The sequence below is a fragment of the Palaemon carinicauda genome, chromosome 25 (genome assembly GCF_036898095.1).
Source record: "Palaemon carinicauda isolate YSFRI2023 chromosome 25, ASM3689809v2, whole genome shotgun sequence".
NCBI lineage: Eukaryota > Metazoa > Arthropoda > Malacostraca > Decapoda > Palaemonidae > Palaemon > Palaemon carinicauda.
The window spans coordinates 105,282,010-105,308,128 of NC_090749.1; the positions used below are offsets into that span (position 1 = coordinate 105,282,010).

At 49.8% G+C, this 26,119-nt stretch overlaps 1 protein-coding gene across 1 annotated transcript in view; it reads right to left on the bottom strand.

Moving 5' to 3' along the window:
- Positions 1–26,119, bottom strand: part of LOC137618803 (inactive pancreatic lipase-related protein 1-like) — a 66,942-nt gene that overhangs the window by 37,122 nt on the left and 3,701 nt on the right. Inside the window, exon 2 of the mRNA XM_068349009.1 lies at positions 8,247–8,435. Coding sequence (XP_068205110.1) covers positions 8,247–8,361 — 115 coding nt within the window. The 5' untranslated portion in view covers positions 8,362–8,435. The remainder of the gene's footprint in view (positions 1–8,246; positions 8,436–26,119) is intronic.

Sequence of the window (26,119 nt, forward strand, 5' to 3'; positions counted from 1 at the left end):
TCACTTTCATTCCCCACAACTCCGATCCATACATCACAGTTGGTACAATCACTTTCTCATATAGAACTCTCTTTACATTCATGCCCAACCCTCTATTTTTTACTACTCCCTTAACTGCCCCCAACACTTTGCAACCTTCATTCACTCTCTGACGTACATCTGCTTCCACTCCACCATTTGCTGCAACAATAGACCCCAAGTACTCAAACTGATCCACCTCCTCAAGTAACTCTCCATTCAACATGACATTCAACCTTGCACCACCTTCCCTTCTCGTACATCTCATAACCTTACTCTTACCCACATTAACTCTCAACTTCCTTCTTTCACACACCCTTCCAAATTCTGTCACTAGTCGGTCAAGCTTCTCTTCTGTGTCTGCTACCAGTACAGTATCATCTGCAAACAACAACAGATTTACCTCCCATTCATGGTCATTCTCGTAAATTATGGTCCTTCTGTATTGCACATCCATAGTCACCATAATACGAAGCAATTACTGTACTTCCAGACCTCTGCTACTACAGTTACAGCGTCCAAAATTGCGGCCTTGCAATATGACAAATTCGGAGATAATTTGTATTTTTCCTAACCATACAAACCTTAGCTATTTACATTGGGTTTACCTTTCGGTGTAGCTGAAATGACGAGCCAATAGTTTTTAATGAGGGTTAACTACCCCCGCACTAGTTAGTGGGGGTAGGGGAAGGGATAGCTTGCTACCCCTTCCCCCCCACACACCGGTGATTGCTTCACTTCACTTAGAGGTAGGACTTGACTTGGGGGCCAGGGATGGCAGGCACATATGTGTACAGTAAATAGCTAAGGTTTGTATGGTTAGGAAAAATACAAATTATCTCCAAATTTGTCATTTGTTCCGTAACCAAAATACAAACCATGTTATTTACATTGGGTGAATTACCCCTTAGGAAGGGTGGAAAGTCCCCAGCCTTACTGACTTTGGCTTTGCCCGGGGGCTCCGCCTCCCAGTGAGTAGCACTTGATAGAAGGAGCCCCTGCACCTCACAAGTTCCTTGCTTCGCTAGGAACGAGTGGCCTACATAAGTTGTGTGTGGAGGAAAGTGTTACTCGTCCTATGAAGTTGACCTTGAGACCTTTAAATAGGAATCTAGGATAGGACGTTCCCAATACCACCACGTCAGGGTATGGGGGACGCGACAGTATTAAACTTAATACTAGGAGCACAAGGAAGCATGGGTTACCTGCAGAGGTCGAGGTCAGCTATGCGAAGACCAGGATGCTGCTTCCCCAAGAGAGGGGAGAATGAAGAAAGAAGTAAGGGTCAGACATACTCTTTCATTCAACCTACTGTTACTTCTGAGTCTTGGCAACAAACTCAGGGACGAACCTGAACGTTACCTCCCCCATCCCCTTGAATGGGCGATGTCGTACGAGAGACCATGAAGTTCACTAACTCGCTTGGCCGAAGCCAAAGCGAGCAGGAAAGCCGTCTTCCAAGACAGGTGGCGATTGGAGGCCTGGCGTAATGGTTCGAAGGGAGGTCTCTTAAGAGCCCTGAGAACCCGAACCACGTTCCAAGGGAGGTCTCAATTCCGACTGGGGGGCAGGTAAGCTCATAGCTACGTATGAGTAGAGAGAGTTCTAGCGAGGAAGAAATGTCCACGCCTTTCAGCCTGAAAGCCAAGTTTAAGGCTGAGCGATCGCCTTTCACTGCCGAGACAGAAAGGCGCATTTCCTCCCGCAGATATACGAGGAACTCCGCTATTGCTAGAATAGTGATATCAAGTGGAGAGATACCCCTCCCACGACACCAACCACGAAAGACTCTCCACTTTGACTGGTAGACTCCCTCAGAGGACTTACGCAGATGCCGAGACATTCTCTCCGCAACCTGTTGCGAAAAGCCTCTCTCCGTGAGGAGACGCTGGACAGTCTCCAGGCGTGAAGCCGAAGCGAGGCCACGGCCTTGTGAGGGATGTTGGAGTGGGGCTGTTTGAGAAGCTCGCGTCGTGGAGGAAGTTCTCTCGGGAGCTCCGTCAGGAGCTGCAGAAGGTCCGGGAACCATTCCGCGTGATGCCATAGCGGAGCTATCAGAGTCATCGAACACTTGACCGATAGTCTGGTCCTGTTGAGCACCCTTCTCATCAGACAGAACGGTGGGAAGGCGTACACATCGATGTTGTCCCACTGTTGCTGGAAAGCATCTTGCCAGAGAGCCTTGGTGTCCGGGACTGGGGAGCAGTACAGGGGCAGCTTGAAATTCAACGCTGTCGCGAACAGGTCCACGGTCGGGGAACCCCACAAAGTCAAGACTTTGTTGGCTATCTGAGGAACCAAAGACCACTCGGTACTCACTATCTGCGAAGCCCTGCTCAGACTGTCGGCGAGCACATTCCTCTTGCCAGGAATGAAGCGAGCTGATAGTGTTATCGAGTGGACTTCGGTCCACCTCAGAATCTCTACTGCAAGATGGGATAGCTGCTGCGAAAAAGTACCTCCCTGCTTGTTGATATAAGCCACTACCGGAGTGACCCGCCAGGGTCCGTTGGAACTGTTGAAGAGCCAGAAAGACGGCCTTCAACTCTAGCAGGTTGATGTGCAGGCACTTTTCTGATTCTGACCAAAGGCCTGAGGTCCTCTGATTCAGAAAGTGCGCCCCCCACCCTTCCTTTGGCGCGTCCGAAAAACAGTGTCAATTCCGGGGGGAGGACGAGAAGACTCACTCCCTTTCGCAGGTTCTCGTCGACCAGCCACCACCGCAAGTCCGTCCGTTCCAACGATCCTATCGGGACCTGTACGTCCGGGGAATCGGATCCTTGATTCCACCGGGACTTGAGCCGCCACTGCATGGATCTCATCCTGAGGCGGCCGTTTGGAACCAGACGAGCCAGGGAGGACAGGTGACCTAAGAGACGCAACCACGATTGGGCGGGAAGCTCTTCTCGCCTGAGGAAGGGTTCCGCCACCTCCTCAGCCTTGCTATCCTGTCGTCTGATGGAAAGGCTTTGTGGAGATTGGTGTCTATCAACATGCCTAGATAAACCAGTCGTTGGGACGGCTGCAGAGAGGACTTCTCGAGGTTTACCACAATCCCCAGATCCTGGCAAAGACCCAGAAGCCTGTCTCGGTGCCGAAGAAGGGTCGACTCCGAGTCTGCTAGGATCAGCCAGTCGTCCAGATAACGAAGGAGACGGATGCCGTTTCTGTGCGCCCAAGATGAAATCAGGGTGAACACTCTGGTGAACACCTGAGGTGCTGTGGAGAGACCGTAACACAGCACCTTGAACTGGTAGGTCTTGTCGTCTAGGCAGAATCTCAAGTACTTCCTGGAAGACGGATGGATTGGGATCTGGAAGTACGCGTCCTTTAGATCCAGTGTGCACATGAAGTCTAGAGGTCTCACCGCAAGTCTGACCGTGTCCGCTGTCTCCATGCTGAACCTAGTTTGCTTGACAAACCCGTCCAGAGCCGAGAGGTCGATGACAGGTCTCCAGCCTCCAGACGCCTTCTTTACAAGAAAGAGTCGACTGAAGAAGCCTGGGGAGCCGTCGACGACCTCCTGGAGAGCATCCTTCTTGAGCATGGTCTCGACTTCTGCCCGAAGGGCTAGCCCCTTTACCGATCCCATGGCATGGCTGCTCAACGACACTGGATTCGCTGTCAGGAGAGGTTGAGATGTTATGAACGGGACGCGATAGCCTTGGCCGATCACAGAAACCGTCCAAGCATCGGCCCCGTGTTGCTGCCACCTGTGCACGCAACGTCGAAGGCATCCCCCCACAGGTGGACACGCGGGGGGATTGCCACTCCTAGTGTTTGCGGCCGCTCCCTCTAGGAATCTTGCCTCCCCTGGAGGACTTACCACCCCTCTTGACCTTGGCTGGAAAGGGCTGGGGCTTAGACACCACTTTCTTAGCTGCCGGTGCCTTGCGAGGCTGCTGTTGCTGCGGAGCTGGAGGCTTATAGGGCCGAGCTGTAAGGGCCCTATGGAGGAGGGAGTTCTGGCTAGATCTCCTCCATCTCTCAGTAGTTCGTTCCATATCCTGGGGCTCCAACAGATTCTCCCCAAGGAGGGAAGCATGTCTGAGCCTACAGACATCCACGGCGGGGACCTTCAGGTGGTACTTCTCGGTCACCGCATCGCGCCGCTTCAACACCGAGTTGGCCCACAGGGTGGTGACCTGGTGTGCCAGGAACTCGATGGAGCGGGTGCCCGAGAGTAAGAAGGTCTCCAGGGCCTTCCTATTGGTCTCCTTAGACAAGTCCTCGGAGCGCAATAGGATGCCCAGAGTCCCTAGCCATATATCCAGCCCCGAAGTGGCCTGCATGGCGCACTTCGCGACCTTCTCATGGCTCAGGATCTCCGACGCCAAGAACGTCACCTGCCGGGCAGAGAGCTTCTCGAGAGGAACTCCCTTAGCAAGCTCTTCAACGGAATGATGGAGAGGAAGAGCGAGACTAGACACACCCAAGATCTCAAAATACCTCCTCTGCTGGAGACAAGGAGGTGGGAGGAGTTTGTTCCCGGCAGAGGAACAACTGGAGGAAACAAGAGTCGCGAGTTGGGCATTGGCCCTGGCTCTGGCACTCTTCAACCCCCGAGACCAGGGCAGAGCCGCACTGGTCTTAGGGGGCTTCTGAACATCGAACACCTGGTCCAGGACCGTGTCCTTGCCTTCTCGGGGGGCGATCACGGGGTCCATGAACCCATTGAGTTGCCTCATCAGGCTCAGGACCTGCCAGAAGGTATGCTCAGACTCCTGCTGGTCTCCTTCTTGCGGACTGGCAGCTAAGTCTCCCGTCCCCGGAATCTCTTCCTGGGGCGAAGCGTGGACGTTCTCTCGGGGAGCAGTGGGTTCCTGGCGAATCCTTGAAGACAATTTCGAGATGGTCTTGGAGTCCTTGGGTTCCCTCCTGGGAGGGGTACAGGATCACAACAAAGAGGTTTGGAGAGCACCCTCCACGCGAGACGATTCTCCTCCATGAGGAGAAGGCTCCCCCCCTTGGTGCCGAGGAGGAGACTATCACCTCACTGGAGTCACCCGAGGACGGAAAAGCCTCGTCCTCGGGAGAAAGAGAAATCCCAGCTGGAGGGAAGGGGATCGGGCGATCCTTCGGAGTGGACACCACTGGACCTGCCTGAAAAGGAAAAGGGGAAGAAAGTTGCACTGACCTCTCTGAAGTGGCTTCCCTATCCTGCACAAGAGTCCTGCGCTTTGGTGGAGGCGATCCTGAGTCCGGTCTGGCGACACGCGTTCCTGCTGCTGTCACGGGCTGCGAAATCCGACGCAAACGGTGATCACGCGCAGGCGAGCGGTCGCGCAGGTGAACGAGCGCGTGGGCGAGCTGGTGAACGAACGCGTTGGCGCATCGGCGAGGGAGCGCGTTGACGCGCGGGCGAACGAGAACGCTCCGATGACCGGTGACGACGACGTTCAGGAGACCTGTAGCGCGTGGGAGAGCGATTGCGAGCAGGCGATCGGCGGTGCGCTGGTGAACGCTGGCGCGTAGGCGAGCGATAGCGCGTAGACCGCGTAGGCGAACGACCGCGCGAGGGCGAGCTAACAGAAGGCGACCCATGTCCCTCCAGATCCTCTGGGCGACGGCGCGTTGGAGAACGCTTGCGCACAGGTGATAGGTCACGCGGGCAGTCTGGAGATCGCCGATGTTCAGGTGATCGCTGACGCGCTGGGGACCGTTGACGCGCAAGAGATCGCTGACGAGCAGGCGAATGTTGATGCGTCTGTGATCGCTGGCGAGCTGGTGATCGCTGGCGAGCAAGAGGGCGACGCGTGGAATCCTGTGAGGGAACTGCCGGCGCGATGCGCAGAGGCGAACGCTCACGAACGGGCTCAGGAACAGAAGGCGCGTGGGCGTAAAGGCATTTTGGAAGTACGCGAGCGATGTTGCGCAGGAACAGGCTAACGAACAGGATCGCGAGGGCAAGGAGAAGAGTCCTTGGCCAAATTAGAGCGCTCAGGAGACTGATGGCGCGCAGGGTGCACAACAGGAACCGCAGGATATTCGGAGTCCACAGGAGAGCGCTGGCGAGCAGTGGGGCGATGGTCATCAGAAGCACGCTGACCAACAGGAGAGCGCTGACGAGCAGGAGAGCGCCTGTGCGCTAACACTGCAGAAGGGCGAGCAGGGGAACGCTGGCGCGCTGGGCGCTCAACAGGAACAACAGGCTGAAGGATGTCCTCAGGAGAGCGCTGGCGAGAAGAGGGGCGATCATCAGGAGAGCGCTGGTGAACAGGAGATCGCTGACGAACAGGAGAGCGCTGACGAGCAGGAGAGCGCCTGTGCGCTAACCCTGACGCGCAAGGGAAGAATCCCTTTGCCCCAAAGGGACCGTTGCCCGTCGGGTGACGAGGTCAGGCTGCTGGACATCTGCACCAGAAGCTGAAGGTCTGGAAGGCGTAGGAGATCGATCCCCAGAGAGGTCTAAGGAAGCTGGAGCTGCAGGCTGCTTACGGCGAGGAGAGTCCCCCCCGGAGGAAGGAGGCGAAGATTCAAAAAGGCGCCTCTTAGCACCCTTATAGGGAGACGGGAGGCCCTTGCGGCGCAGCGGACGGTGAGCCTTATGGCGAAGGCGGCCACGAGGAAGATTGTCAGGACCATCAGTCCTCCGAAGGGGAGTCTCAGTCAAAGCACTCCCCTTAGAGGGAGGCTTGGCAGCAGAAGAGCCTGCGGGACTCCCTTCCCCCTTCGAAGGATGTACGAAAGGGGGAGAAGAGCCGTCAGCACCATCATCCACAACTGCACCTGCAGAGGATTGACCCGACCCGTCGGAAGCCTCTGTCACCACGACGTCGACGATAGACAGATGATCTACCTCTGCTATCACCGGCGACTGCTTAACAGCGGCCCCTAACTGGACAAGGTCAATCAGGGCTACCCTGGAGGGCAGGCCCTTAAGCCCCAGGGAAGCCCAAATCTGAAAAAGATCATCATTAGACAAAGATTCATTAGCAACAACCTCCCCCGGAGGAGGAGGGGGAACCGCCCCGCTATGGGGAGGCGACGCCCTCTCCCCCAATCCAAGGTCGGGAAACAGAACTAGGGCCTGCGCTCCCACTCGGCAGACTCTCCTTAGGAGCCGAACGAGGGGGAGCTTGGGAGGAGGTTTGGGCGGCGAAAGAAGAGTCCCGAGAGCCTTCCTCCTTCAAGGCAACCCCAGAAGGAGAATGGTCTCTCTTGGACTTCTTCTTACGCCGGCGGCTAAACCTCTCCCACTGAGAGGCAGACCACTCCCTGCACTCACTACACGTATTCTCCTGATCACACCGTCGGCCTCGACACTGCGGGCAAAGGGTCTGTGTCCACCGCCGACATAAAAGTACCACAAGGGCGGCCGGCAATCCCAGGGCACTTGCGCATAATGAACAATAAGACAATAAGAGTGAGGCCAACTTCAAAACACACACACGCAAACTGAAAGAAAAAGCAAAAAAAAGATTAAGGCTGTCAACGAGGACGATGGACAGACACGTCTGTTCATCGCCAGAGCCAAAAGTGAAGTGAAGCAAATCACCGGTGTGTGGGGGGGGGAGGGGTAGCAAGCTATCCCTTCCCCTACCCCCGCTAACTAGCGCGGGGGTAGTTAACCCTCGTTAAAAACTATTGGCTCGTCATTTCAGCTACGCCGAAAGGTAAACCCAATGTAAATAGCGTGGTTTGTATTTCGGTTACGGAACAACTACATGTTGCACTTAGAAGCAACCTTAAAATTTTAAGCTAGGATAAGTTGAAAACCTTGAACAGCTAAGAACTAGAGGGGAACTCAGTAGAACGCAGACTTCAGCCACGGCAGCTTATTTCTCGACCTTGACCTTTGACCTTAACATGTATTAATTGGTGTGGATTTTCATACACTCAAATATGAACCAAGTTTGAAATCTCTCTGACAACGATGTCCAGAGTTATGGCTGATTACGTGAATTGGACATTTTGCTTAACCGTGACCTTGACCTTCCAAAATTTAATCATTTCCAGGTTTATACATAACAGTTAATCCCTGCAAGTTTCATTACTCTACAATTAAAATTGTGGCCACAAACAAACACACAAACAGAGGGTAAAACATAACCTCCTTTCAACTTCGTTGGCAGAGGGAATAATAGCACCAGAGGAGATGAAAAAAAATATAAGACAAATTATAAAGTTACCAGTTCATGACCAGAGAGAATTTAGAACATGCTCTCTTTAACTTTTCCATCAATAGAAAATATCAGCAATCATAAATGGCTGCCTCGCAAACTTACGATCGGGTTCCGGCAAAACTCCTTCGAATCGTCTGTCTGGTCTCGCGACCAGTATTTCCGCGATGCCTCCCTTGAGAGCGGAGATCAGCACAGCAGACAGCAGAATCAACCTCATGCTACAGATCGCCCTCGGCTTAAATATGATCAAAACTGCTTTCGTTGATATGTGAATGCATATACAGTATTTTTCTGCAAGAAAAAAAATTGAGACAAAATTTCAACACAAGTACATTACTATTACAAATATCATTAGGTAAGCTACAGCCCTGGTTGGAAAAACAGGATGCTATAAGCCCATGGGCTCCAAAAGGGAAAAATAGCCCAGTGAGGAAAGGAAATAAGGAAATAAATAAATGATGATAACAAACTAATAATAAATCATTGAAAAACAGTAACAACTTCAAAACAGATATGTCATATATAAACTATAAAAAGACTTATGTCTGCCTGTTCAACATAAAAACATTTGCTGCAAATTTGAACTTTTGAAGTTCTACTGATTCAACTACCTGATAAGGAAGCCATTATTATTAGGTAAGCTACAGCCCTAGTTGAAAAAACAGGGCTCAAACAGAGGAAAAAATTGCCTAGTGAGAAAATGAAACAAGGAAATAAATAAGTTATATCTGAGAAGTAATGAATGAAGATAATTTGTATTCTACCTAACCATACAAACCTTAGCTATTTAGATTGGGTTTACCTTTTAGCGCAACTGAAATGACGAGCCAATAGTTTTAACGAGGGTTAATTGCCCCCGCGCTAGTTAGCGGGGGGTAGGGGAAGGGTAGCTTGCTACCCCTCCCCCCCCACACACACCAGTGACTTGCTTCACTTCACTTAGAGGTAGGACTTGACTTGGGGGTCAGGGATGGCAGGCACATATGTGTAAATAGCTAAGGTTTGTATGGTTAGGAAAAATACAAATTATCTTCGAATTTGTCATTTGTTCCGTAACCGAAATACAAACCACGCTATTTACATTGGGTGACTTACCCTTAGGCAGGGTGGAAAGTCTCCAGCCTTACTGACTTCGGCTTGCCCGGGGGCTCAATCCCTCAGTGAGCAGCACTAGAGAAAAGGAGCCCCTGTACCTCACAAGTTCCTAGCATCACTAGGAACGAGTGGCCTACATAAGCAGTGTGTGGAGGAGAGTGTGACTTGTCCTATGAAGTTGACCTTGAGACCTTCAGTTAGGAATTCTACGATAGGACGTTCCCAATACCACCTCGTCAGGGTATGGGAGACGCAACAGTATTAAGCTTAATACTAGGAGCACAAAGAAGCATGGGTTACCTGCAGAGGTCGAGGTCAGCTATGCGAGGACCAGGATGCTGCTTCCCCAAGAGAGGGGAGAATGAAGAAAGAAGTAAGGGTCAGACATACTCTTTCATTCACGCAGACTAAGACCGGGTAACAACGCCCTCAACCTACTGCTACTTGTCCAAAAAGGAGCATGAGGTTAGACCAGCTGTTGTGCAGCCACCACAGGGCCGATAGAAAACGTATCGGGGCTCCTGTGGGTCATGTCTTGCAGGTAGTGGGCTGTGAAGGTCGTCTGACGCTTCCAGACCCCAGCTTGAAGTACCTGCGTCACAGAGAAGTTTCTCTTGAAGGCCAGGGATGTAGCAATACCCCTGACATCGTGTGTCCGAGGGCGACGTGACGGAGGAGGGTCCGGATTCAAGGCATGGTGGATAACCCTTCGAATCCAAGCTGAGATGGTGTTCCTGGTGACCCTCCTCTTAGTCCTGCCTGTGCTCACAAACAAAGCTCGCACTTGAGGACGGACTGCAGCTGTTCTCTTCAAGTAGTGCCTCAGACACCTCACTGGACATAGTAGCAGCTGGTCTGGGTCGCTTGTTACAGAACGGAGACTCGCGATCCTGAAAGAGTCGAAGCGAGGATCCGGCACTCCAGGATTCTGAGTCTTGGCAACAAACTCAGGGACGAACCTGAACGTTACCTCCCCCCATCCCCTTGAATGGGCGATGTCGTACGAGAGACCATGAAGTTCATTAACCCGCTTGGCCGAAGCCAAAGCGAGTGGGAAAGCAGTCTTCCAAGACAGGTGGCGATCGGAGGCCTGGCGTAATGGATCGAAGGGAGGTCTCTTAAGAGACCTGAGGACTCGAACCACGTTCCAAGGAGGAGGTCTCACTTCCAACTGGGGGCAGGTAAGCTCATAGCTACGTATGAGTAAAGAGAGTTCTAGCGACGAAGAAATGTCCACGCCCTTCAGCCTGAAGGCCAAGCTTAAGGCTGAGCGATAGCCTTTCACTGCCGAGACAGAAAGGCGCATTTCTTCCCGCAGATAAACGAGGAAATCCGCTATTGCTAGAATAGTGGCATCGAGTGGAGAGATACCCCTCCCACGACACCAACCACAAAAGACTCTCCACTTTGCTTGGTAGACTCCCTCAGAGGACCTTTGCAGGTGCCGAGACATTCTCTCCGCAACCTGTTGCGAAAAGCCTCTCTCCGCGAGGAGATGCTGGATAGTCTCTAGGCGTGAAGCCGAAGCGAGGCTACGGCCTTGTGAGGGAAGCTGGAGTGGGGTTGTCTGAGAAGCTCATGTCGTGGAGGAAGTTCCCTCGGGAGCTCCGTCAGGAGCTGCAGAAGGTCCGGGAACCATTCCGCGTGATGCCATAGCGGAGCTACCAGAGTCATCGAACAGTTGACCGATAGTCTGGTCCTGTTGAGCACCCTTCTCATCAGACAGAACAGTGGGAAGACATACACGTCGATGTTGTCCCACCGTTGCTGGAAAGCATCTTGCCAGAGTGCCTTGGGGTCCGGGACTGGGGAGCAGTACAGGGGCAGCTTGAAGTTCAATGCTGTCGCGAACAAGTCCACAGTCGGGGAACCCCACAAAGTCAGGACTTTGTTGGCTATCTGAGGATCCAAAGACCACTCGGTACTCACTATCTGCGAGGCCCTGCTCAGACTGTCGGCGAGCACATTCCTCTTGCCAGGAAAGAAGCGAGCTGATAGTGTTATCGAGTGGATTTCGGTCCACCTCACAGTCTCTACTGCAAGATGGGATAGCTGCTGTGAAAAAGTGCCTCCCTGCTTGTTGATATAAGTCACTACCATGGTGTTGTCGCTCATCACCACCACGGAGTGACCCGCCAGGGACCGTTGGAACTGCTGAAGAGCCAGAAAGACAGCCTTCAATTCTAGCAGGTTGATGTGTAGGCACTTTTCTGATTCTGACCAAAGGCCTGAGGCCCTCTGGTTCAGAACGTGCGCCCCCCACCCTTCTTTTGACGCGTCCGAAAACAGAGTCAATTCCGGGGGGAGGACAAGAAGACTCACTCCCTTTCGCAGGTTATCGTCGACCAGCCACCATCGCAAGTCCGTCTGTTCCAAAGACCCCATTGGGATCAGAATGTCCGGAGAATCGGATCCTTGACTCCACCGGGACATGAGCCGCTACTGTAGGGATCTCATCCTGAGGCGGCTGTTTGGAACCAGACGAGCCAGGGAGGATAGGTGACCTAAGAGACGCAACCACGACTGGGCGGGGAGCTCTTCTCGCCTGAGGAAGGGTTCTGCCACCCTCCTCAGCCTTGCTATCCGGTCGTCTGTTGGAAAGGCTTTGTGGAGATTGGTGTCTATTAGCATGCCTAGATAAACCAGTCGTTGGGACGGCTGCAGAGAGGACTTCTCGAGGTTTACCACGATCCCCAGATCCTGGCAAAGATCCAAAAGCCTGTCTCGGTGCCGAAGAAGGGTCGACTCCGAGTCTGCTAGGATCAGCCAATCGTCCAGATAACGAAGGAGACGAATGCCGTTCCTGTGCGCCAAAGATGAAATCAGGGTGAACACTCTGGTGAACACCTGAGGAGCTGTGGAGAGACCGAAACACAGCACCTTGAACTGGTAGATCTTGTCGTCTAGGCAGAATCTCAGGTACTTCCTGGAAGACGGATGGATTGGGATCTGGAAGTACGCGTCCTTTAGATCCAGTGTGCACATGAAGTCTTGTGGTCTCACCGCAAGTCTGACCGTGTCTGCTGTCTCCATGCGACGCAGCGGACGGTGAGCCTTACGGCGAAGGCGGCCACGGGGAAGATCATCAGGACCATCAGTCCTCCGAAGGGGAGTGTCAGTCAAGGCACTTCCCTTAGAGGGAAGCTGAACAGCAGAAGAGCCAGTAGGACTCACTTCCCCCTCCGAAGGATGTACAGAAGGGGGAGGAGAGCCGTCAGCACCATCATCCTCAACTGCACCTGCAGAGGATTGCCCCGCCCCGCCGTAGGCCTCTGCCACCACGACGTCGACGATAGACAGAGGGTCTACCTCTGCTACCGCCGGCGACTGCTTAACGGCGGCCCCCAACGATACAAGGTCAATCAAGGCGACCCTGGAGGGCAAGCCCTTAAGCCCCAGGGAAGCCCAAATCTGTAAGAGATCATCATTAGACAAGGAGTTATCAATGGCCTCCCCCGGAGGAGGAGGGGGAACCGCCCCGCTATGGGAGGTGACGCCCTCTCCCCCCACCCAAGGTCGGGAAACAGAACTAGGGCCTGCGCTACCACTCGGCCGACTTTCCTTAGGAGCCGGACGAGGGGGAGCTTCGGAGGAGGTTTGGGCGGCGAAAGAAGAGTCCCAAGAACCTTCCTCCTTCAAGGCAACCCCCGAAGGAGAACGGTCTCTCTTGGACTTCTTCTTACGCCGGCGGCCAAACCTCTCCCACTGTGAGGCAGACCACTCCCTACACATGTTTTCCTGGTCACACCGTCGGCCCCGACACTGAGGGCAAAGGGTGTGAGGATCCGTATCCAAGGCCGACATAAAGGTCCCACAAGGGCGGCCGGCAACACCAGGGCACGTACGCATAGTAAAGATAATAAAAATCGGTAGTCAACTTCAAACACACTCACAAGCTGTAGTAAAGAAAAAGCAGAAAAAAGATTAAAGGCTGTCAACGAGGACGATGGACAGACACGTCTGTTCATCGCCGAGCCAAAAGTGAAGTGAAGCAAGTCACCGGTGTGTGGGGGGGAGGGGTAGCAAGCTACCCTTCCCCTACCCCACGCTAACTAGCGCGGGGGTAATTAACCTTCGTTAAAACTATTGGCTCGTCATTTCAGCTGCGCTAAAAGGTAAACCCAATGTAAATAGCGTGGTTTGTATTTCGGTTACGGAACAAATACATTTAAGAAAAGTACCGGTAAGAATATTAAAATAGATTTTTCTTATAAAAGCAACAAATGGGGACTTACGCCCGCTGTTCAACATAAAAACATTTGCTGAAAAGTACCTTCACTCTTCAAAATAGAAGGGACATTTATTTTCTTTTCATATGCCTACGAGTACTAATTTATTTCAAGATTATTCTCAACTACCTTAACTGCTTTGAAACTTTTACAGTAATTCTATATAAATAATCTACCAGATGAATTCTCTATAGTATAAAACTCCATAGCTAAAAACACCTTTTACTTAACCCTTTTACCCCCAGGCTTTTTGGAAATTTCCAACCCTTAACCCCCAAGGGGTTACTTTTTTCCCAGCACATTTTGCTGTATATTTCTTTTAAATTGCTCTAACAGCCTTAATTTTTGTCATAGAGAGGTCAGGTTGGTCTCATTCTCTTGGAAAATGTCTGACTTTTCTCAAAAAATTATCAAAAATATGAAAAAAATAATTTTTATAGCATTTTTTTGCAAGGACGTACCGGTACGTCCATGGGGGTAAAGGGATGGCTTTTGTGAAACGTACCAGTACGTCCTTTGGGGGTAAAAGGGTTAACTGTTTAAACTTCATTTTTTTATAATGAATTCTTCATAAAGCTAAGTCTAGCCCATACCAAAATGATAAAATATGTTGAGGAAACACAACTGAAATTGTATCGGCCTTAATTCTCACAAGAAACTTTTTTTACTTAAAAAACGTAATTACGATACAAACCAGACCTATAAAGTGAAGAATAAAAGCTTATCACTTCCCACTGTAAAATAATTATCATTAAATAATATCAAACATACCACATCTATTCAAAGTTAGCTAAGTACAAGCCTGGAAACCCAGCACATAACCAAACATCAAAACATTAATTAATTTTTTTTTTTTTTACATTTTCGTCAGTTTTACCTCTTAAAATAAATAGCCTTCCATCTATAAGACGATACAGATAGGATAATGAAACTGTAATTCTACCTAATGTTGGTTGCCATAGCTACCATAAAATTTTTCCTATACTCAGTTTTATTAGTAATAAGAAAGGATCACTCCTACACTAATTGATTTACACTGGCTGCCTATTGAAGCAAGAATTGAGTTAAGCTCTAAAGCCTTTAAATATGCGGCCCTGAGACTATACAACGAAAGTCCCACTAGACATCCGTAAGACTGAAGACATTACGGCTTTCAAGAGGAAACGGAAGACTTTTTTGTTCTCTAAGTGCTTTGATAGTTTGGATTTGACAATAAACGAGCAATATACGGTGTGAAATGTTGAATGCCTTGGAACGAACATGATAAAATGACTGTGAAGGTGCTGTAGAGAGTAGGGTTTCCCTCTTGTATAGGAACAGAAAAGAAGTTACCTTAAACTAAGTACCATAATTTGGCATGTTACTCATGCTTGCTTTCATACTTGACGTACTAAGTATTTCCTCTGACAATGGGTCGTGCAAGTGTGGGGAGTTTTTTCCGCCTTCCTTGTAATATTACAATTCGTTTTATAACTGAAGTTTAGCCACAAAAATCTTGGTCATCATGTACTAAAATGTATTACCAAAAAGTCTGGAATTTTAAATTTGTAAAAACAGCCAGCTTTATGTCAATAAACATCAGGCTTGTGTTATTCGTTTACCCATGAAACTAGTATACATTAAAAGGGAATGCATAGGTTAGGACCGGCCACGCTAGGTCAGGTTAGGATGCGCAGTCTCGTGTTATACCCTCAGTCTGGTTTACGATACCTAAGATGAACTTGAGCTGTTAAAACCTTCAATTTCTTACATGGAATATTTCTTTCTTACTTTACTTTAGCCCATTTACCCCCAAATGACGTACTGGTACGTTTCACAAAAGCCATCCCATTACCCCCATGGACGTACCGGTACGTCCTTGCAAAAAAATGCTATAAAAATGTTATTTTCATTAGTAAAATAAATTTTTGAATATACTTACCCGATAATCATGTAGCTGTCAACTCCGTTGCCCGACAGAATTCTACGGAAGGGATACGCCAGCGATCGCTATACAAGAGGGGGGTGTACTCACAAGCGCCACCTGTGGCCAGGTACTGCAGTACTTCTTGTTGACACCACCTCAATTTTTCCTCGGTCCACTGGTTCTATGGGGAGGAAGGGTGGGTCAATTAAATCATGATTATCGGGTAAGTATATTCAAAAATTTATTTTACTAATGAAAAATGTTATTTTTATTAGTAAAATAAATTTTTGAATATACTTACCCGATAATCATGTAGCTGTCAACTCCGTTGCCCGACAGAATTCTACGGGAGGGATACGCCAGCTATCACTATACTAGAAGGGGGTGTACTCACCAGCGCCACCTGTGGCCAGGTACTACAGTACTTCTTGTTGACACCTCCTCAATTTTTCCTCGGTCCACTGGTTCTCTATGGGGAGGAAGGGAGGGTCAATTAAATCATGATTATCGGGTAAGTATATTCAAAAATTTATTTTACTAATAAAAATAACATTTTTCAATATTAAACTTACCCGATAATCATGTAGCTGATTCACACCCAGGGGGGGTGGGTGAAAACCAGTGTACATGACTAAAGGATAGCTAAGTATCCCGTATTTCATATAATCAGTTATCTCAAAATAACAATGAAATAATAAGTACCTGGTAAGGAAGTCGACTTGAACCGTTACTCTGCCTTTATTAAGTTCGTCTTCCTTACTGAGCGCAGCGTTCCTCTTAGGAGGCTGAATCAACTCTAAGGTGCTAAAGTATATAGGGCTGCAACCCCTACTAAAGGACCTCTACACAACCTCTAACCCAGGCGCTTCTCAAGAATGAATTGACCACCAGCCAAATCAAAAGGATGCGGAAGGCTTCTTAGCCTACCGTAACAACCATAAAAACAACAATAAAAGCATTCAAGAGAAAGGTTAAAAAAGGTTATGGGATTAAGGGAATGTAGTGGCTGAGCCCTCACCTACTACTGCACTCGCTGCTACGAATGGTCCCAGGGTGTAGCAGTTCTCGTAAAGAGACTGGACATCTTTAAGATAAAATGATGCAAACACTGACTTGCTCCTCCAATAAGTTGCATCCATTATGCTCTGCAGAGAACGGTTCTTATTAAAGGCCATCGAAGTGGCTACGGCTCTCACTTCGTGGGTCCTTACCTTCAGCAAAGCAAGGTCTTCCTCCTTCAAGTGAGAATGGGCTTCTCTAATCAGAAGCCTTATATAATATGAAACCCCGTTTTTGGACATGGGCATCGAAGGTTTCTTGATTGCACACCATAAGGCTTCTGACTGTCCTCGAATAGGTTTTGACCTATTAAGATAATATTTCAGAGCTCTGACAGGGCAAAGAACTCTTTCTAGCTCGTTACCTACCATGTTGGAAAGGCTAGGAATTTCAAACGATCTAGGCCAAGGACGTGAAGGAAGTTCATTCTTAGCTAAAAATCCGAGCTGTAAAGAACATGTCGCAGATTCGGAAGTGAACCCAATGTTCTTGCTGAAGGCATGAACCTCACTGACTCTTTTAGCTGTTGCAAGGCAGACGAGGAAAAGAGTCTTGAGGGTAAGGTCCTTGAAGGAAGCTGACTGGAGAGGTTCGAACCTAGGCGACATAAGGAACCTTAAGACTACGTCTAGATTCCAGCCTGGAGTGGGTAAACGACGTTCTTTAGAAGTCTCAAAAGACTTAAGGATGTCTTGAAGGTCCTTGTTGGAAGAAAGGTCCAAACCTCTGTGGCGGAGAACTGAAGCCAACATACTCCTGTACCCTTTAATCGTAGGAGCTGAAAGGGATCTCTCATTCCTTAGATGTAATAGGAAGTCAGCTATTTGGGTTACAGAGGTATTGGTAGAGGAAACTGCATTGGCTCTACACCAGTTCCGGAAGACTTCCCACTTGGATTGGTAGACTCTACGAGTGGATACCCTCCTTGCTCTGGCAATCGCACTGGCTGCCTCCTTCGAAAAGCCTCTAGCTCTAGCGAATCTTTCGACAGTCTGAAGGCAGTCAGCCGAAGAGCGTGGAGGTTTGGGTGCAACCTGTCTACGTGAGGTTGACGTAGAAGGTCCACTCTTAGAGGGAGAGTCCTGGGGACGTCGACCAGCCATTGTAGTACCTCTGTGAACCATTCTCTTGCAGGCCAAAGGGGAGCAACCAGCGTCAGCCGTGTCCCTTCGTGCGAGATGAACTTCTGGATGACTTTGTTTATGATCTTGAACGGTGGGAATGCGTAAAGGTCGAGATGGGACCAATTCAGCAGAAAAGCATCCACATGAACTGCTGCTGGGTCTGGAACTGGGGAACAGTACAAAGGAAGCCTTTTGGTCATGGAGGTGGCAAACAGATCTATTGTCGGCTGACCCCACAAGGTCCAAAGTCTGTTGCACACGCTCTTGTGAAGGGTCCATTCCGTGGGGATGACCTGATCTTTTCTGCTTAGGCGATCTGCTGAGACGTTCATGTTGCCCTGAATGAACCTCGTAACTAGGGTGAGGTTTAGACTTCTTGACCAAATGAGGAGGTCCCTTGCTATCTCGTATAGGCTCCTCGAATGGGTCCCTCCCTGCTTGGAGATGTAAGCCAAGGCTGTGGTGTTGTCGGAGTTCACCTCCACCACCTTGCCTAGCAGGAGGGACTTGAAGTTCAATAGGGCCAAATGAACTGCCAGTAGCTCCTTGCAGTTGATGTGGAGCGTTTCCTGTTCCTTGTTCCACGTTCCCGAGCACTCCTGACCGTTCAAGGTCGCGCCCCAGCCCGAGTCTGATGCATCCGAGAAGAGATGAAGATTGGGGGTCTGAACCGCTAACGATAGGCCCTCCTTGAGAAGGAGGTTGGTCTTCCACCACAAGAGAGTGGTCTTCATCTCTTTGGTGACCGGGATAGAGACTGCTTCGAGCGTCAAATCCTTGTCCCAATGAGCTGCTAGATGGAATTGGAGAGGGCGGAGGTGGAGTCTCCCTAGCTCGACGAACAGGGCTAACGATGAAAGGGTCCCTGTGAGACTCATCCACTGTCTCACCGAGCAACTGCTCCTCTTCAGCATGCTCAGGATGCAATCTAGGGCTTGGCTTATCCTTGGGGCCGATGGAAAAGCCCGAAAATCCTGACTCCGAATCTCCATTCCCAGGTAAACAATGGATTGGGAGGGAATGAGCTGGGACTTTTCCAAGTTGACTAACAGACCCAGTTCCTTGATCAAGTCCAAAGTCCAGTTGAGACTCTCCAGACAGCGACGACTCGTGGAGGCTCTCAACAGCCAGTCGTCTAAATAAAGGGAGGCTCTGATGTCCGATAAGTGGAGGAATTTTGCAATATTCCTCATCAGATGCGTAAACACCATAGGAGCTGTGCTTAGGCCAAAACACAGGGCTTGGAATTGGTATACAACCTTTCCAAAAACGAATCTCAGGAAAGGTTGGGAGTCTGGATGAATAGGAACGTGAAAATAAGCATCTTTCAGGTCCAACGAGACCATCCAGTCCTCCTGCCTGACCGCTGCTAGGACCGACTTCGTCGTCTCCATAGTGAACGTCTGCTTGGTGACATAAACATTGAGCGCGCTGACGTCCAGCACCGGTCTCCAACCTCCTGTCTTCTTGGCCACCAGAAAGAGACGGTTGTAGAAGCCCGGGGATTGATGGTCCCGGACTATAACCACTGCCTTCTTCTGTAACAGGAGCGACACCTCCTGGTGCAACGCTAGCCTCTTGTCCTTTTCCTTGTAGTTGGGAGAGAGGTTGATGGGAGAAGTGGTCAGAGGGGGTTTGCGGCAGAATGGTATCCTGTAACCCTCCCTCAGCCACCTGACAGACTGGGCGTCTGCACCTCTCTTTTCCCAGGCTTGCCAGAAGATCTTGAGTCTGGCTCCTACTGCTGTCTGGAGAGGAGGAGAGTCAGTGTTTGCCTTTAGAAGTCTTGGAACCTTTCCTAGACTTACTCCTGGAAGAGTCTGGACGGGAGCTTCCTCGGCTGGGGGCTCTACCACGAAAGGGCGGAATAAACCTTGTAGCAGGAGTATCAGCCACTGGGGTGCGATAAGTCCTGGGGACTGAGGGAGCAACCTTAGTCTTACGAGCTGAAGAGGCCACAAGATCATGAGTGTCCTTTTGAATCAGGGCCGCAGACAAGTCCTTGATAAGCTCTTCGGGAAACAAGAACTTAGAGAGCGGAGCGAAAAGGAGTTGAGACCTTTGACAAGGTGTGATGCTGGAAGAAAGAAAGGTGCAAAGCTGCTCCCTTTTCTTAAGAACTCCTGACACAAACATTGAAGCAAGCTCGCCAGATCCATCCCTAATTGCTTTATCCATGCAGGACATTAAAAGCATGGCTGAGTCCTTGTCCGCAGGGGAGGTCTTCTTGCTAAGGGCCCCCAAGCACCAGTCAAGAAAATTGAACATCTCAAAGGCCCGAAATACACCCTTAAGGAAGTGGTCTAGATCGGAGAAGGTCCAGCAAACCTTAGAGCGCCTCATTGCTGTTCTACGAGGAGAGTCGACCAAACTTGAGAAGTCAGCCTGGGCAGAGGCAGGTACTCCCAAGCCTGGTTCCTCTCCTGTGGCATACCATACGCCCGCTTTAGAAGTGAGCTTAGTAGGTGGGAACATAAAGGAAGTCTTCCCTAGTTGCTGTTTAGACTGCAACCACTCTCCTAAAATTCTTAAAGCTCTCTTAGAGGACCTAGCAAAGACGAGCTTAGTATAAGTTGACTTAACAGGCTGCATGCCCAGCGAAAACTCAGATGGAGGAGAGCGGGGGGTAGCAGAGATAAAATGGTCCGGGTATACCTCTCTGAAAAGAGCCAGGACCTTACGAAAGTCAATGGGTAGAGGAGAAGACTTGGTTTCTTCCACGTCTGATGAGGGATCCAAGTGCGCAGCTTCCTCCTCAGAAACCTCATCACCAGAGTGTAGCGAAGTGAGAGGTAATGTAACAGTGGTATGCTGAACAGCAGAATCAGAACAAGCGGGTACATAAACGCTTGTGGTTTCATCCTCAAGTCTCTGTTGCTGAGATAAAACCTGAGGTTCAGGCTGCAAAGACTGGTCAGAAAGAGTAGAGGAAGGTAGGCGCATGGGTTGAGGTGGCTGACTCCTGGCATGAGTGTCTTGTCTCAAGAGTTGCGCTTGCTGTAATGGTTGCGGATGCGCAGTAGCAGGTTCCTGAGGAACGAGTTGAGGTTCCTGAGGTGTGAGCTGCGAGAGTTGAGGTAGCGGCTGCGCAGAACGCAGTTCTTGTCTCGCGAGTTGAGGTTCCTGAGGTGCTAGGCTAAGGTGTTGAGGTTCTCGCCTTGAGGAGGGTTGAGGTCGCTGCAGCGAGTGCTGAGGTGGCTGCCTCATGGATGGAAGAGGTTGTCGTACCTCAAGAGATTGTTGCCTCGCTGGTGGAACCGCAAGCGGAAGCGGAGGAAGTAAGGCATAAGCTTCCTGCTCCCATTGCTGAGGTTGCCTTAAGGAAGGCGGAGGTTGCTGCACACCGCTGGAAACTGGCAACTCAGAACGTGGTAAGGTATCCTGAGGAGCCTCAACTTCGTACGCCTGGCAGACTGGACTGCGGATAGGCGGAGCGATCGCAGGAGGAGGCGTAACCTTCTCAGTCTGACACTCACGCATTAAGACCGCAAGCTGTGACTGCATGGACTGCAGCAAAGTCAACTTGGGGTCGACAGACGCTAAGGTCTGCTGAGGCAAAGCCTTAACAGAAGATGAGGTCTGTTGCGGCATCACCTTACCCCTCTTAGGAGGAGTGCAGTCACCTGATGACTGCGGAGAGTCAGAGCTAATCCAATGACTGCAACCAGGCTGTAGAGCTCTTGAGGTCTGGACTTTGCGTTTGAGAGGTCTTGAGACCTGAGTCCAGCGTTTTCTCCCTGACATAGCTTCAGCAGACGAGTAAAAGACGGGCTCAATCGTCTGCGGGTGGGAGTGACGGTCTCTGTAAGACACGCCCGCAACCACCGAGGATACTTCTGTGCGCCGATCAAGGCCTGCCGAACCCTTTTGCCCTTCGACATTGCTTCTCCCCTGGGCTTGGGAGCTTGCAAGAGGTCCCGGACTGGGAGGACGACTGGCACGCACAGAAGTACCCTCACGCACCACACTGACACTGACACTAGCACTTGGCACCGCACTGACACTAGCACTTGTCACAGCACTGGCACTATCACCTCTCACTGCACCTTTGACCTTAAGTTCTTTGACTTCTGCCATAAGAGACTTATGATCACTGACCACCGATTCCACTTTGTCACCTAAAGCCTGAATGGCACGCAAAACAACGGACATATCAGGTTGAGTACTAATAGTAGGTTCGGGGGTAGCCACTACAGGGGGAGGAAAAGGTTGAGGATCATGAGGTGAGGAAAAAAGTGAAGAGCGAGAAGAACTCCTCCTAACTCTCTCTCTCTCTAACTTGGTTGAATATTTCAGGAATCGAACAAATTCAAGTTCCGAAAGACCGGCGCATTCCTCACATCGATCTTCCAACTGACAGGGTCTTTCCCTACAGTCAGAACTTCGGAATACGCCTATTACAAGACCTACATCGTCTATGGGGTGGGGCTTGTGAAAGGTCAGACATCTTGAATCAAAGAGTTAGTCAAGGGGGATTCCAAATCAAGCAAAAAGATCGTTAACCATTAAACAGAACTAAATAAAAGCTATCTAAGCTAATATAGAAGTTTTCCAGTATAGCGACAGCCGAAATCTGAGAGAAATACTTCACCAAAAGCCGTGAACAATACTCCAAGATTATAAGCGTATCCCAGAACGTCTTGCCGGAAGCACGACAGAGGAAAAATTGAGGAGGTGTCAACAAGAAGTACTGTAGTACCTGGCCACAGGTGGCGCTGGTGAGTACACCCCCTTCTAGTATAGTGATAGCTGGCGTATCCCTCCCGTAGAATTCTGTCGGGCAACGGAGTTGACAGCTACATGATTATCGGGTAAGTTTAATATTGAAAATAACATTTTTCAATATTAATCTTACCCGATAATCATGTAGCTGATTCACACCCAGGGAGGTGGGTGAAAACCAGTGTACATGTATATCAAGAAGCTAAGTATCCCGTATTTCATATTATCAGTTATTCAAAATAACAATGAAATTATAAGTACCTGGTAAGGAAGTCGACTTGAGCCATTACTCTGCCTTAAATAAGTTCGTCTTCCTTACTGAGCGCAGCGTTCCTCTTAGGAGGCTGAACAACTCTAAGGTGCTGAAGTATCAAGGGCTGCAACCCATACTAAAGGACCTCATCACAACCTTTAACCTCGGAGCTTCTCAAGAAAGAATTGACCACCCGCCAAATCAACAAGGATGTGGAAGGCTTCTTAGCCGACCGTACAACCCATAAAAAGTATTCAAGAGAAAGGTTAAAAGGTTATGGGATTATGGGAATGTAGTGGCTGAGCCCCCGCCTACTACTGCATTCATTGCTACGAATGGTCCCAGGGTGTAGCAGTACTCGTAAAGAGACTGGACATCTTTGAGATAGAATGATGCGAACACTGACTTGCTTCTCCAATAGGTTGCATCCATAACACTCTGCAGAGAACGGTTCTGTTTGAAGGCCACTGAAGTAGCCACAGCTCTCACTTCATGTGTCCTTACCTTCAGCAAAGCAAGGTCTTCTTCCTTCAGATAAGAATGTGCTTCCCTAATCAGAAGCCTGAATAGTAAGAAACTGAGTTCTTAGACCTTGGAAAAGAAGGCTTCTTGATAGCACACCATAAGGCTTCTGATTGTCCTCGTAAAGGTTAAGACCTTTTTAGATAGTACCTAAGAGCTCTAACTGGGCAAAGTACTCTCTCCAGTTCATTCCCCACCAAGTTGGACAGGCTTGGGATCTCGAACGACTTAGGTCAAGGACGTGAAGGAAGCTCGTTTAGCAAAAACCGAGCTGCAAGGAACATGTAGCCGTTTCAGATGTGAAAACAATGATCCTGCTGAAGGCGTGGATCTCACTTACTCTTTAGCTGTTGTCAAGCACACGAGGAAAAGAGTTTTTAATGTGAGGTCCTAAAAAGAGGCTGATTGGAGATGTTCAAATCTTGATGACATAAGGAACCTTAGGACCACGTCTAGATTCCAGCCTGGAGTGGACAACCGACGTTCCTTTGAGGTCTCAAAAGACCTAGGGAGGTCCTGTAGATCTTTGTTGGTGGAAAGATCCAAGCCTCTGTGGCGGAAAACCGCTGCCAACATACTTCTGTAACCCTTGATCGTAGGAGCTGAAAGGGATCTTACTTTCCTTAGATGTAATAGGAAGTCAGCAATCTGGGTTACAGTGGTACTGGTTGAGGAAACTGCATTGGTCTTGTACCAGCTACGGAAGACTTCCCCTTGAGACTGATAGATTCTGAGAGTGGATGTTCTCCTTGCTTTGGCAATCGCTCTGGCTGCCTCCTTCGAAAAGCCCCTAGCTCTTGAGAGTCTTTCGAAAGTCTGAAGGCAGTCAGACGAAGAGCGTGGAGGTTTGGGTGTACCTTCTTTACGTGAGGTAGACGTAGAAGGTTCACTCCTAGAGGAAGAGTCCTGGGAATGTCGACCAGCCATTGCAGTACCTCTAAGAACCATTCTCTCGCGGGCCAGAGCGGAGCCAACCAACGTCAGCCGTGTCCCTTTGCGAGAGGAGAACTTCTGAAGTACCCTGTTGACAATCTTGAACGGCGGGAATGCATACAGGTCGAGATGGAACCAATCCAGCAGAAAAGCATCCACGTGAACTGCTGCTGGATCTGGAATCGGAGAACAATACAACAGGAGTCTCTAGGTTATCGAGGTAGCGAACAGATCTATGGTTGGCTGACCCCACAGGGCCCAAAGTCTGCTGCAAACATTCTTGTGAAGGGTCCACTCTGTGGGGATGACCTGACCCTTCCGGCTGAGGTGATCTGCCATGACATTCATACCGCCCTGAATGAACCTCGTTACCAGCGTGAGCTTTCGATCTTTAGACCAGATGAGGAGGTCCCTTGCGATCTAGAACAACTTCACGAAAGAGTCCCTCCCTGCTTGAAGATGTAAGCCAGGGCTGTGGTGTTGTCAGAGTCCACCTCCACCACTTTGTTAAGCTGGAGGGACTTGAAGTTTATCAAGGCCAGAAGAACCGCCAACAACTCCTTGCAATTGATGTGAAGTGTCCTTTGTTCCTGATTCCATGTTCCCGAGCATTCCTGTCCGTCCAAAGTCGCACCCCAGCCCGTGTCTGATGCGTCCGAGAGGAGACGGCGGTCGGGTTTCTGAACAGCCAAAGGTAGACTTCCTTGAGAAGAAAGCTGTTCTTACACCACGCGAGAGAAGACCTCCTCTCTTCGGAAACAGGAACTGAGACCGTCTCAAGCGTCATGTCCTTTATCCAGTGAGCAGCTAGATGATACTGAAGGGGGGGAGGTGGAGTCTCCCTAACACGATGAACAGGGCCAGCGATGAAAGTGTCCCTGTTAGACTCATCCACTACCTGACTGAGCATCGGTTCCTTCTCAGCATGCTCTGGATGCATTCTAGGGCTTGGAAGATCCTTGGGGCCGACGGAAAAGCCCGAAAAGCTCGACTCTGAAGATCCATACCCAGGGAGACAATGGTCTGGGATGGGACGAGCTGAGACTCCTCAAAATTGACCAGGAGGCCCAGTTCCTTGGTCAGATCCATAGTCCATCTAAGAATCTCCAGACAGCGACGACTTGTGGGAGCTCTTAAAAGCCAGTCGTCTGACGGAGCCGGACACAAGATCATGGTACTGCTGCACAGTTTGTGAACTGTCAACCATGGGGAAGCGAGGAAGTACAGTGACAACCCGAAGCTGTCTAGACTGTCTGGGTCGTACAGACAACTCCTTATCGGGTTGCTGAGGTTGCCGCACTGCGTCACAACAAGTCACTTCTGCTGGTTGTTGAACGTCTTCCCAGTGACACACTGACTCCGTAAACAAAAAAATCCTCTAACAAGGACTAAGCTTGGACTGCATGTCTTGCAACACAGCTCAAGGTCTATGGGAGCAGGTGTGGTAACAGACGGGGTTAGCGACTGAAGTGGAACCATTACCTTCCCTTGGAGCATGTTATGCTTAAATAAAAGTCCATAGGAGGCTACGCAGCTAAAGGCTCCTCTCCAAATGACAGAGTCCTCAAGGGAATATCAGAAGGAGGGAGAAAAGCACTTTCTCATCTACAGGGACCATATCCGAGAAAAGCTAAGTTCTCTCAGTGAGGGTTTCACTGGTGCAAAAGCAGCAGACTAGAAGGCAACGTTATGAAACTGCTTGACAGTCTAGTGAGTTGGCAACAACCAAAGATGTGTGACTGAGAAGCATGCGGTAAGGTATGCAGAGCATGTTGTATGCAGAGCATGCTGTATGCAGAGCATGCTGTATGTAGAGCATGCTGTATGTAGAGCATGCTGTATGCAGAGCATGCTGTATGCAGAGCATGTTGTATGCAGAGCATGCTGTATGCAGAGCATGCTGTATGCAGAGCATGCTGTATGCAGAGCATGCTGTATGCAGAGCATGCTGTATGTAGAGCATGCTGTAAGGTAAGCAGAGCGTGTTGCATGGCGTGTAACATTTCTCAGAAATTCCATGACCAGTGCTAGAGTGAGTAATATCGCATTACCGTCCATTGAAAGTGCACGTGCCGAGGGAATTGATTTAGACTGTTTTGTTGATGAATTTGATAGCCGGCATGATAATCGTA